Below are 14113 nucleotides of genomic sequence, written 5' to 3'. Positions count from 1 at the left end.
TCCTAATCTAACACCCAGAATACTCCCATTGAAAATAAGCACGTATGGGAGGGATTGCAGTGTGAAGTACTTGAAGGTGAAAGGGCATCTGGCTGATTTATTGATCACTCAGTTCATTTCTGCACTATACATCAGACAGAGGCCATCTCTTTTATCTATGGTGAGTGAGTGATCATCTGTCTGTGCTAATGAGTAGCCCTTCTTAACATTTCCTTTGTATAGGATTAATGGAAAAGATACCTGTCATCTTAATTTGATCTGAAATTATAGGAGGTGAATATAGAACAGGTGCACCAAAGACCCCAGGACATTCAGGGGAAGTGGATGGTGTGTGACAGAATAGCTTTGGCCTCTTGCCTGTCTGGCTGATGCTCCTTTACTCTGTGAAGGAGAAATGTTCAGTCCATGTATAATGCTACCCCATTCACTGCCCGTGGTGTGTTGTTCAACTAAATCACTTCAAATTGGCACATCAACAAAACAGGAGTCAACAGGAAAACAAGGGTGCCCAATGGTGAAATGCTGTTTGTGGGATCAGCAGAGCTAGAACAGGAAAGAGGCCAGAGGCAAGGAGAGTGGGAAGGATGGTGGAAGGAGACAGAAGTGACCAGAGGGAAGAGGGAGGAAAGGAGAAAGAGTAGTCGGAAAAAGCTTACTGCCAAATATGTTCCGTGAGCTCACAGCTCAAGAAGTGTCCCAACATGTGCAGTATATTTGTCAAATAGGTACTATTTCTTTTTAAAATGCTGTATTCATGATTTGCAGCCAACACATACCCCACAGCCAAGGTATTAGGCTGACTGTTATATCCTTGGGGGCAGCCGGTTTAGGAAGAAATCACTTGAGAGCAGACAGCAGACAGCTAACAAAACTGCCATTTATTTACAGACACAGAGCTCGCCTAACCGGCCGAAGCTGGCTGGGCTATCCCCTAATAATCTAACTCAGTTGCCATAGGAACAAAAACCATGACAACCAAATACACAACACTGACCACATTCAGCATATTCAGCTTCCTTCTTACCATCTCTTCTTATGTCTGTCTTTGGGTATTTCTTTCTGTATCCACTGCAGTAGCAGCTGCAATGTGAGTCTTTCATTCCTTGCTTTTTGATCTCACTGTGAACTTATGCAGCCTCCAAACTCTTACCAAGTTAAGACTGGCTACTTTTGGTTATGTTCCTGTTCTGAAGTTTTAGCCTGTGTGAATCAGCAGTTGGTAATGAGTGCATTATACATTTCCAAATCCTCATCATGCTAATCCCATGTTTTGTCAGCTGATTTTTTGCATTCCTGGCAAATGAGCAATACCATTGGTTGTCATGAAAAGATCTCCAGGTTCAAGCTAGCATGGTGCTTTTAGTGTGGGTTTTCACTTTCATTGTGAGTTTCTTCCCAGTTTCACGAGTGCGGTCTGCCCTTAAAAAATTACATCATTTGCATCATTAAAATGTCTTTTACTCCGTTAAAAATGCCAGATATAACTGCAGAGCAAATAAATTGACTTGCAGCCCAGCTTGATAGTTACGGATGGTCATTGGCATCTGTCAGCTGTTTCAAGGGCTTTGTGAAATGAGTTTGCGGCCTTAATCCAGTTCCTAGTGGACAGGTGTCCCCACCATAAAATCCAGCGTCATGATTGCCAATCTAAACAGATGCCAAGAACTAAACTTATTCTTAGAGATGATCACTCCAAAACCGGGCTAAGGCACACAGCCAGTCAATAGCAGAGCAAGGAATAGAACCCAGGAGTTCTGACTTTTGGTCCTTGGATCTCACGCCAACACACATGGATTTTACTGAATATTAAAGGTTAAAACAGGGGACTGGAAAGTCAGGACTTCTGAGTTCTATCTATAGCTCTACTGTTGACTCCCTGTCTGACTTAAGGAAAGTCACTCAACTTTCTGCATTTCAGTTTACTATTCTTCAAGAACACAATACCTGACAGGGCCATTGTGAACATTTATTAATGTATGTAAAGTGTATCATGTATGGGGAAAGTATAGTTATGACATTGGTGCACAGATTATGTTGTAGGCCATGCAAAAAAGACTTAAGAAGCCTTCCATCCCTGCATTACTATAAATGGTATTTGTGGAAAGGGATGATTACCAGCTTCCAGCTTCTAGCTTTGTGAAGGTCTGAGGTAACAGTCTTTAAAGTGACAATTTAGGCATACAAAAACTATTTTAGGTCATCAGTTTTAGAGGTTTCTATGACCTTCCTTGAACTCTGAGTTGGACTCAGGATAACTAAAGTCCCTGGCTTTACAGGCAGAGGAAATAGCCTCTTTTTAAAGCTTTCTAAAACTTTTCTAAAATAGTTTTTCTGTAACCCATGTGATATATACACAATACATCATGGTGTGGTGTATGATTTTATTAGCATTCCTTTTGGATTACCTTGTCTCAGAGCTTCATCATCCATGAATACAGTGGCCATTCCAAACTCATACCAATAAAATCTTTATATCACACCATACTATCATCCATTCCTTGTATGTGCATGTGCATGGTGATTTGCAAGACTGGAAGTGGGCATGTTCCCTTTCCCAAAGAGTTGACAGTGAGAGGACAAGAGTACATGTAATGGGGGCAAGCATGTTGTTGAGGAGAGTGACTAGGAAGGCCTGCTTGAATAAGAGGAATAAAGAAGGAATCGGGAGCTGAGAAAGAGAGCACTTGTCAGGCAAGACATTTGGATCTTTGAGGGCAGCATACCAGTATCTACTGACTCAAAGCTGAGAGTCAAAGAGATAGTAGGGTGAGAGCATGGGAAGGACTGACTGGGGGAATTATAGCAAATATATAAATTGGCATAAGATTATACATAGAATTATACACTAATATTATATCCTACAGTGCAGTGTGTCTTGTGTTGTCCATATTGCCAGATGCCATAGTTGACCACCACACGGGTAGGTGAAAAGTAGTGAGATTGTATGACACAATGTTTCTCTGATTCCAGAGTGTTTCCATCCCAAGCAGCACATCTGCTTTTGCATTTCCTCAGTAGTTAGCAGGAGCGGCTCCAGGTACCAGCACGCCAAGCGCGTGCCTGGGGCGGCAAGCCACCGGGGGTGTTCTGCCGGTCACCGCAAGGGCAGCAGGCAGGCTGCCTTCGGCGGCATGCCTGTGGAGGGTCCGCTGGTCCCATGGCTTCGGTGGACTTCCCGCAGACTGCCGCCGAATTTGCGGGACCGGGGACCTCCCACAGGCAAGCCACCGAAGGCAGACTGCCTGCCATGCTTGGGGCGGCAAAATACCTAGAGCCCCCTCTGGTAGTTAGGCATCTTACTTTCAGGGTTAGAGACTGAGGCCAAAGACTCTGCAACAGAATTACCTTGCTTTATGCTTGTTCCTTTAAAGTGGGACTGAGGTGCATTGGCTGGCGAGTGCCAGAAAGTTTGTGCTGCTGTTACTGATGCTTGAAAACTTCTGGAAACACTGGTAAAATGTCCTCATTAACAGTTTTTCCGTGGACAGCATTGTAATAATAAGATTTTCAGACTTATTAAAAGGTGGGCAAGGTGCACACTCATTTATTCTTTTCGGGTCTGATCCAAAGCCCATTAAATCAATAGGAGTGTTTCCAGTGACTTCAGTGTGCTTTGTCTCAGGGCTTGCTCCCTCCCCTATATGCATGTATGTGTACATTCGGAAGCTAAAATTAATGTTCATGTCAATGGATCCCCTGTGGGTAAGAGCTTTAATAAGGTCCCCAATGCATGAGAAGTTGGCATCCCATGTTTGGAGATACCTGGCATTTTCCAGACCATATCAGCCCTTTTATGATGAGCTAAAAATATTTTCCCAGTGCTATGTATCTTCAGCTAAAGTCTGAGAATCATCATGCTGCAATAACCATGCTTTGCAAGGCTATGTTTTACTCACTGTGACGTAAGGGCTTTCCTCTTGTGTACTTAACATTGCTTAAATGTAGTTTATTTTTGTGTTTAATTGTCTTAGCTTACCTACTGGCGTTATAATCTGAATTTTGTTTTCTTTTCAAGTTACATTATCTCCATAGCCTTGCACTGATATATTTTTTTCCATTTAGTTTTGACTCCTTCTCTTTGGGCTTGGATGTGGCGTCATCTTGAAAACTCTGTGATGATGCTAAATGTCATTGAAGCAAATGGTGGAGTCACATTCATTGTTGCAAATTAAGCAACAAAATTAAGTTGCTGTGCCAACTCCCTATATATTTCTCATATCTAAGTAATAGGAACAGTCCTGAACCAACCCCCCAGATCTGAATGTCCCTGATCTTTAGAGAGGGTAAAATCTGAATTTGAATCTAGACTTGGCTCTTTGTCTTGGACCCATCAACATTAAACACCAGTGCTTCCAGTTGAATTAAACTCAGCTGCCAAACTGCTTTACTTGCTCAAATGAAATTATTTCGCTGCTCAAATTTAGCAAAAAATTTCAATACCTGAAGCAGGCTTATATGTATGGAACTCAGTAACTTAAGCATCTTTCAGTGAAACCATCTTTGGCAACAATGATAACGTATATAACATGAATTAAAATGAGACCCAAAGCATTTTGAGAATATTTTGGTATTAAACACCTAGAAGTTATACTGAGAAACCCACCTCAACCCTATTCAGCCTGCCACCGCAGTTCAGCTTAGCTGTAGCCAGACTGCTGCCTCAGTTTAAGCTGTCTTTAGCTAGGCAGTCCTAACGAGAGCACAGGAGCAGCTATGATATAACTAAGGGTTACACATTCTTCCCTTGCAGGTTAGCCAAACCGTTATCTAAAATATTTAAAGAGGCACCTCTTTTTTTCCCTGTCCTTTTCCAGGTGTGCGTTGAGGTTTGCAATGGTGAGTCAGTGCATGTCTGTTGTAGAACTGTAAGGAGGACTTAAGGCATTGTACATTGGGCAAGGGAGTTCAGCTATTTAACTTTTCTTCTCTCTCTTCTTTCCTAGAAGCTTGAAACCCCATCTGTTTTTCACCCTCATTGGCTGTCTGTACTGGAAGAGCAGTGGAAGTGTCCAAGTTTAGATATTTTAGATATCCCTTCCTCCTCCCTCTTTTCAGTGATGAAGTTAACAGAGCTCTAACTTAAGTTCCCAGGTGCTTGCCTGTGACAATTGTCTGTTTCAACTTCTATTTTCCCCAAATCCTCCTCAGTGGAGGATAGAAAACACTATTTCTTGCTGCATACATTCCTGGGTTCTATCAGCCAAATAATCGCTGTTCCGAGGATTCTCAAAGCTGAGGACCAATGTTAGTGCTCACCAGAGATGAGTTAGTTGGGGATTGGTCCTGCTTTGAGCAGGAGGTTGGACTAGATGACCTCCTGAGGTCCCTTCCAACCCTGATATTCTACGATTCTATGATCATAAATGATGTTTGAAAGCAGGAGTGCTTGTATTAGTGTGATATTTGGACCCTGTAACACCTGATTTCAGATATCAGCTAAGATGTTCCCATCCCTTTCCCAGTCCCCAAAGAACTTTCAATTCCAATTTTCCCCTGCCTGAAAACCTTCCGTAGCAGGTCAGCACCCTTGTTTATCCCTAGACACTTCTTTAGAGAAGATAGTGGCATCTCCCCCATGCAGTTAGGGGTCCAACTAGCTCTTCAGAGGTAGCTAGCTGCATTACCTCTCCTCACTTCATCTTGGTGGAGGCAGCAGGTAGGCTCCCACCTCCTCAATCTACCATTAAATATGGGATCAGGCATTGGACAAAGGATATATGGTCCACATTTGTCTCACTGAATAGCACAAATATTTGTCATATTTGAATGGTTTTTTTTATTTGTCCATTGCTAGGGGCTGGTTTATTAGTGATTATTAATTGTATTAGTGTAGAACCAAGGAGCCCTAGTCATGTACCTGGACCCCATTGTGCTACGTGCTGTACAAACACAGACCTAAAATGATAATCTCTGCTCCCAAAGAGCTTACAAGATAGGATTTGTTATGGGTCCATAATGATTAGTCCCAGTGTACAGGGTGCAATATTCCACCTGATAACCACATGTGTGGAGATACACTCATCTTTGTGAGCCTGTTGTTTACATTATAATATCTGTAAGCAAAGCAGCCATCTAATGGTGGTAGATAATTTGTAGGACAGTGCAGGAAGGGATTGCAGAAGCTTTCACTCTGACACCTAAGATCACACCGACAATAATAATGAGAAAAATGGTGACCTCTTTGATAAATTTTGGCCAAAGCAAAAGCTTCCTGATCATTCAGAAGGATGTAAATATTCATTATGTAATTAATGCTGCTCAGTCACTTCTTAAAAAACCCTAGAATTTTTTTGTAGAGCAGCTTAAGTACTTATCGATTGAGAACTTTTATAAGTCTCAAAATGGAGGCATCCCCATATCTCTACAGGTATTTTAAATGAATTGAATTAATCATAGGCTTAAAAGTCTCTAGCGATCTTTGTTAGCTTCCCTGGGTTTAATTAAAACATCTGTGCGCTTTTAATTTATCGATTCATCCAACTCATATGTCATGTTTTTAACACACCCCAGCATGCTCTGCATCATTTTTAACCCAATTTCCACTTAACTAAAGCAATTAAATTCACCCCGGATTAATTAAAGCATCCATACTTTAGTGCTTAAGTCAGCGTGTGCTGCTTTCCCCACATGGTTTCTGAATGTCAGAGATTTGATACACCTGATGAGATTTTTGTCCTTCTGGAAATTTTTCTGTGAGTCCCTTTCTTGCTTACTAATGTGCAGTTTGACAGAACTAGAATAGGGAACTTGGTAAGCCTCAAGTCTGGACCACAGAACTAAAGACTTGTAGATCATGGCTGTTGTGAATGACCATGCATTTTGAGTCTCTGTGCATACCTGTTTCACCATAGCCCTGTCAGAGTTCCACAACCTGGCATCATATTTGGTTAACAATGACAGCAAAGCTTTTTACCTAGCAGACCAAAGTTTAGGTTTTTTTATATCTCCTGCAACAGCTGATGACATTTCTAAAACTAAAAGAGAGAGGGAGCATTCCTTAAACTTCCTTAGGTGTTAGTGAAACAAGAAAACACTGAATCTTGAACTAGTATCTTAGTGGGTAAGTAAAAGGGGAAGTAGTTTTCAACTCCAGTCACCCAAATCTTGAGCTGAGCGTTCACTGCGGTTCAGGATGTGGTATACAAAAGTTGCTTAAAGTCACTTTGGCCACGTCTACACTACGCGATAATATCGAATTAGCTAAAATCGGTTTCATAAAACTGATATTATAAATTCGATTTCACGTGGCCACACTAGGCACAGTAATTCGGCATTGTGCGTCCATGGTCCGAGGCTAGCGTCGATTTCTGAAGCATTGCATTGTGGGTAGCTATTCCGTAGCTATCCCATAGTTCCCGCAGTCTCCCCCGCCCCTTGGAATTCTGGGTTGAATCATTGTCGTGGGTGGTTCTGGGTAAATGTCGTCAGTCATTCCTTCCTCCGGGAAAACAACAGCTGACAATCCTTTCGCGCCGTTTTTCCCTGGATTGGCCCTGGCAGACGCCATAGCACGGCAACCATGGAGCCCGTTCAGCTTTTTTTTTTCCGGCACCGTATGTGTACTGGATGCCGCGGACAGAGGCGATACTCCAGCGCTACACAGCAGCATTCATTTGCTTTTGCAATGATAGCAGAGATGGTTACCAGTCGTTCTGTACCGTCTACTGCCGGAGTAAACTGGCAATGAGATGACGGTTATCTCTCCCCCTCTGTACTGTCCACTGCTATCATGAGTGCCCCTGGCTGAGATCGGCCGGGGGCGCGCAAAAGCAAAATTGGGAATGACTCCCCGAGTCAATCCCTCCTTTATGGTTTCTAAAAATAGAGTCAGTCCTGCCTAGAATAAGGGGCAAGTGTACTAGAGGACCAGTGTATCAGAGCACAGCTGCTCCGTGTCAGTATTCACAGGGGGTGCCCCTGCAAACAACCCACCCGTTGCTTCCCTCCTCCCCCAACCTTCCTGGGCTACCGTGGCAGTGTCCCCCCCATTTGTGTCATGAAGTTATAAAGAATGCAGGAATAAGAAACAGAGACTTGTTAGTGAGATAAAATGAGGGGGAGGCAGCCTCCCGGGACCTATGACAGTCCAGGCAGGACAATAAGCGGTGCGGGGGAGAGGAGCCAGCATGCTGCTGCTATGACAGTCCAGGCAGTACAGAATCTTTTCTTTACACAGGAAAGGGAGGGGGCTGATTGAAGCTCAGCCCCCAGTTGCTATGAGGAAGACGGTTACCAGCCGTTCTGTACCATCTACTGGGAATAACTGGGAGTCATTCCCATTTTTACCCAGGCGCCCCCGGCCAGCCTCACCTAAGGCCAGCCAGGAGCACTCACGGGCTGATGGCGACGATGGATATCAGTCATATTGTACCGTCTACCACCGGGGAGGGAGAGGAGCGGATACTGCTCTTCACTGCTGCAGCATCGCGTCTACCAGCAGCATTCAGTACACATAGGGTGACATTGAAAGAAGTCAAGAAATGATTTCTTTCCCTTTTCTTTCACGTGGTGGGGGGGGGAAAGAAACTGAGGAGCTATTCCCTGAACCACGCCAGACACTGTGTTTGAACCTACAGACATTGGGAGCTCAGCCAAGAATGCAAATACTTTTCAGAGACTGCTGTGGACTGTGGGATAGCTGGAGTCCTCAGTACCCCCTCCTCCCTCCATGAGCGTCCATTTGATTCTTTGGCTTTCCGTTACGCTTGTCATGCAGCACTGTGTAGCCTGGAGATTTTTTTCAAACGCTTTGGCATTTCGTCTTCTGTAACGGAGCTCTGATACAAACAGATTTGTCTCCCATAAAGCGATCAGATCCAGTATCTCCCGTACGGTCCATGCTGGAGCTCTTTTTGGATTTGGGACTGCATCGCCACCCTGTGCTGATCAGAGCTCCACGCTGGGCCAAACAGGAAATGTAATTCAAAAGTTCGCGGGCTTTTCCTGTTTACCCTGCCCGCAGCATCCGAAGTTCAGATTGCTGTCCAGAGCTATATCGATTTTAGCGCTACTCCTCTCATCTGGGAGGAGTACAGAAATCGATATAAAGTGCTCTTTATATCGATATAAAGAGCGTTGTAGTGTGGACGGGTACAGCGTTAAATCAATTTAATGCTGTTTAAATCGATTTAAACACGTAGTGTAGACCAGGCCTCTGTCATTTCCCTGATCCTGGGTTGATCTGTGCCAGCAAACTCCTAAACGTAAATACAAGCAGCCTGAAGGCTCCTTGAAATTATGCCGTTTGCCAGCAGCCCTAAGGAGCCCTTACAACAGCTAGCTATTTCCAGGGCATAAGGGCAGTTCAGCCATTCCCGTTATTTCCTGGACACATACCCTTCACCAGATGGATGGAATAGCTGGAGAAGAGGGATCTTGGGGCCACTCAATCTAAGGATTCCCCTATACTGTGGGGGATTCTCTAGTGAACAGTTAAGTCAGATTTAGAGCAGCTTTGTTTCAGGGGAGCAGCACAAAGATAACCTAGTACAGCCTGGGATCTGGCCTATATCTTATTTTACATTTTCACATCTATACAGGTACCTACGATAAAGCTCTTTGTCCAGTTACAGGTCAAAATATGCACCTGGTTGATTAAAATGGGTCTGAGCAGAATTCAAGAGAGCCTGTTTTGTCAAACAAAACCAGCAGCTCCTGAAGTCCCTGCTCCTGAAGTCCCCATACCTGAAACACTGATTTCTCTGACCCCTTTTGATCTCTGATTTTTAGCAAGCACCAGATCAAGCAAAACCACCTTTGTACCACCTTTCTGATGTTTTCAAACAGGTTACCTAAAGTCAGGCTCCTAAATAAAAGTGGGTTGAGGCTTGCAGTTTATACTGATTTCAGTGTCGTTAGCGGGTGCTGAGTTTTTGAAAATGAGGCTACTTACATCAGGAACCTAAATAAGGTTTAGGTGGCTAACCTTAGGCATCCAGGTTTGGTCTACATCTAAATATGGAAGGCTTTGATATATGACTGTAGGACTAAATTCAGCCCTAGCATTAACAAAGTATAACTCCACTAGCTACACAGAAATTTCACCTATTTACATTAGGGCAGAATTTGCCCACTAGGATTCATATAGAGATAAACTAGCATATGCCATTGAAATGTTTCACTTGGGTTGCTAAGGAAAAAACTAAGAAGGAAACAGGTAGTAGAACCTTACTGTAATGTTATTTTGCAGATCTATGAAATAGGTTGTTGTAAGTGACCTATTTCACATAAATCTTTGCAGCAGTGGGATCTTATTTCCAGTTGGTCTCAATTTAGTTTCTTGTGAACGATAATCCATCTCCCTCTCCCACAATGTGCACACACACACTAAACATGCATATTATATCAGTAGCAGCAGCTTAATCTTTGTTAAGAGGAAGTCCTGGTTTGAGTTATTACAGAGGCTGAATTAATTATTCCCTAGAGAAAGTGTTCCCAGAAGGTCAGCTTTGAGATCATTGGTAAGAAGTTCACACTATATCTGTCTCTACTACAATTCCAAGTGGAATAATAAAGAACTTCATTTCTAATTTGGCAGTTCTGTATTTTATATATCATATAAACACATAACTAGGAAACTGTGCAGCTTTGTCTAAACAGCGTACATGTATTGCTCTACCCTGGGAATGCAGATTTTTTTGAGAGAAATTAAGCACTGAGTGTTAATGAAACAATATTAAGAATCTGAAAAATAATTCTACTGTTGCTATATTCTGTATTACAGAAGAGCATATGCTCCATGTTTATGTTAGCTGTTAGAGGTGCTATGAGAGAGTTAAAAAATCTTAATCTGGGCTCCTATTGAATTTTTGGGTATTACATTGTGAAGTTACACACTTTTCATATTAAGAACCTAGAGGAAATGAAGTTTGAATATAGAGACCTTTCTTTCTTTCCTTTCTTTCTTTCTTTCCTTTCTTTCAATCCACTCCTCCTCCCCACCAGCAACAGATTATAAGGCTATTTTATCTCAGGAGGCAAACCTAGCCTACCACAGATGAACTTCTCCCCACATTTCAGGGGTGAGAGGATGATGGGATAAAGTCATGTCTACAAGTCCAGGCACACAAAATTTAGCGTTCTGTTTTGTAGACTCAAATGTGGTTGGTTCACATGAGCTAAGTTTGGATTGTGTAAATATTTAGTTGCTGGACCCCCTCAAAAATTAAATACTTAGGTTTTATTCAAAGACACTTGACCATATTTTCAGCTGGCCTCACGCATTCACATTTGTGCATGCAGTTCATTGTTTGATCATCCAGTTTCTCAGTCTAGACATACAAATATGTATGTGCATGTACAGAACATGTCTACACCACAGTGATGTAAGTACACATACTTGCATGCATATTTTGGGGATTGCAAAATCAGAGGCTGTCTCTGAGCACGTGGCCCATACTATATATCCTTCTGTGGCAATTTGCATGTGAACATCTGTCATTTTTAAATGAATTTAAAAGGTAGTAGACTGGAAATTCTGCTAAAGTACAATTACTGAAATTCTTTCGAAGCATCATGGGGGTGGCTCAACTTTTAGGCAGAGTGCTGGTTAGAAAGGGGCTTGAAGCTGTGAGCAAAGAAACTGCCTCCTGCCTTTTGATTGCTGCTGTGTTCAGAGAAACAGAACTATGTACATTCTGTGTAAATAAATATGACTGTATCACAGATACCTGGCTCTAACATCAATTTCGCTTCTAAGGGGAAAAACCCACACTGCTTTGAATGTTGGCTAACTTCTAGGGTCAAACTGAGTAACATTAGCATTGGCCTGAATATATTCCTTGTAATCAATCCTTTCATTTTTAAAAACGTATAGATAATTGTGAAATAGGACCCAGTCTTCTTAATGGGATCAGTGGGACAACTCAAGGGAGAAGGACTGCAGGATAAGGTCCCAAGTGTATAATGCAGAAATAGCTGAAGTACCACTATGAACTCATTTCTTCATTCTACATCTGATATTTCAGTGCTTCCTGGTGGTTCAAGTTAAGGGGAAAATAATAGTAATCATACAATAAAAATAAAGGCCTTTTAAAAAATGGAATGCAGCTCTTGTGCACCAATATTTTTAACTTTGTAAAACTTAGCGTTGCTGTCCAGTCGTGGGGAGTGGGAAAAAGGAGAAACATTCTCATAGTTTTCAACGGATCTACTGCCTCCAAACAATACCAGGCAAAGTAATGCATCCTTGCCCCTTCTTAAGACCCTCTCTGTCTGTCATTCTTGTTTTCTCTATTTTTGTGGCTGGTTATCATCCTCGCAGTCTTTGGCAGGCACTGCAGTTCATATAATTGCCATTTGCACTGTTCATTCTTTCTCAGTCCCAGCCTTTCTCCTAGTGGCAGGGTGAAAGTGACGCAGATGGAGGCTTGAATTATTGCTTTGCCCAAGATGCCCAAAGTTATGGACTAAAAACGATGAAGTTTTGGGTACAGATCATTCAAAACACTGTGTAAAATAAAAAATTGGCCAAACTAGTGTTGTATAGCAACATGCAATGGGACTTACTTCAAATGCATCATTAGAGCCTTACTCTCTGTAAATCAGGAATTACTCAGGTGTAAAACCAGTGTGACATCAGAATCAAATCCATTCATTTTGACTTGTTGCTGATAATCATTGCAGACTTCTCCATAGTTCTGAATATTAAGTCAACAGTCTGTAATAAATAGCAGCTATATATTGAGTATGGACAGCAAATGTGTGTGCTTGTATTTATTATCTACAGATGATTAATCATACTCATACTTTGAATAATCAGATACTGAATTATTAAAGTCTGACTTAGCATTTTCCATTAAATTATCAACTTTAAATGGATCAATCAGAAGCTTAGCAGTTTATTTTTAGAGCACTTTTATGCACTTTCATATATGATTCAGTGTGCTCTCTTTGTCTCATTCCATTTTCCAGCTGCCTGCCCAGTTCTGTGCAGTGGCAATGGACAATATTCCAAAGGAACCTGTTTGTGCTACAGTGGTTGGAAAGGGCCAGAATGTGATGTACCCATCAGCCAGTGTATTGATCCCTCTTGTGGAGGTCATGGTTCTTGTGTTGAAGGAAACTGTGTCTGCTCTGTCGGCTACAAAGGAGAAAACTGTGAGGAAGGTAAATGCTACAGTACAAACTCTGTCTCTGCTTTGAGCTTGTCTTATGGTTTGTGGAGCTAAATGGGAGGGAGGGCAGGGAAAAGGAGAAAATGCTATGATTATACTGTAGTGTAAAACTATTATAACAGAGAGTACTGAGGAGGGAATTTCAAAATTTTGGTACCTCCAGTTTTATGGGCCTGTGAAACTTTATATTATATTTTTTTGATCTGTCATGTAGTTAAGGTCCCTATTATTCTGCACTGGTAGAATTGTCTGCCATGGGTAAATCTGAGTGATTCTTTTGTTGAAGAGTCAAGACGATTCTTTTCTTTCTTTTTTTAATGGATTATATTTATTGAACATTTAAAAAATGTAAAATGGTGAAACAAACAAAAGAGAGAAGTGGTATAGAAAATGGCATAATTGAAAACTGACAAAAGGTAAACGTTTCTGTCATAATTAATGCAGAAGAGAGGAGCTGGATTTAGAAGACTTCAGGTATCCATGTCACTTGAGGCATCATGTAGGGTAAATCACTCTTGTTACAGACAATCTCATAGAATTAAAGAAAAGTAGATGGTACATAGGAAAGACACCAATTTAATGAATGCTGAAAAGCTCCTTGTATTGAAAATGTAAGTAGCTGCAGTTTTTGTGTAGACAATGAGAGGGTTTAACAAAGTGGCCTTACAGTAAATGGTCATAGATCAAGCCCAGCAGTGTTTGTTCCTTATCTCTTCTGTTGCAACCTAGATAAATTGGAGAGCTGTCTCTTTTTAATATTATTGTTTTAAAAAAGGAATTTAATGCTACAGAGCAGGGATAGGCAAACATTTTGGCCTGAGGACCACATCTGGGTGTGGAAATTGCATGGCAGGCCATGAATGCTCATGAATTTGGGGGTTGGGGTGCAGGAGAGGGTGAGGGCTCCGGCCACGGATGCAGGCTCTGGGGTGGGGCTGGGAATGAGGGGTTCGGAGGGAGGAAGGGGGATCAGGTCTGGGGCAAGCGGTTAGGGCACA

At 42.1% G+C, this 14113-nt stretch overlaps 1 protein-coding gene across 3 annotated transcripts in view; it reads left to right on the top strand.

Annotated features, from left to right (window-relative positions):
• Positions 1-14113, top strand: part of TENM2 (teneurin transmembrane protein 2) — an 851854-nt gene that overhangs the window by 695612 nt on the left and 142129 nt on the right. For all 3 annotated transcript variants that reach the window (XM_075068078.1, XM_075068077.1, XM_075068079.1), the window contains one exon: positions 12913-13107. In XM_075068078.1, coding sequence (XP_074924179.1) covers positions 12913-13107 — 195 coding nt within the window. The remainder of the gene's footprint in view (positions 1-12912; positions 13108-14113) is intronic.

This window comes from Chelonoidis abingdonii, chromosome 7 (genome assembly GCF_003597395.2).
Source record: "Chelonoidis abingdonii isolate Lonesome George chromosome 7, CheloAbing_2.0, whole genome shotgun sequence".
Classification (NCBI taxonomy): Eukaryota; Metazoa; Chordata; order Testudines; family Testudinidae; genus Chelonoidis; species Chelonoidis abingdonii.
This window is presented reverse-complemented; position numbering and strand designations above follow the sequence as displayed.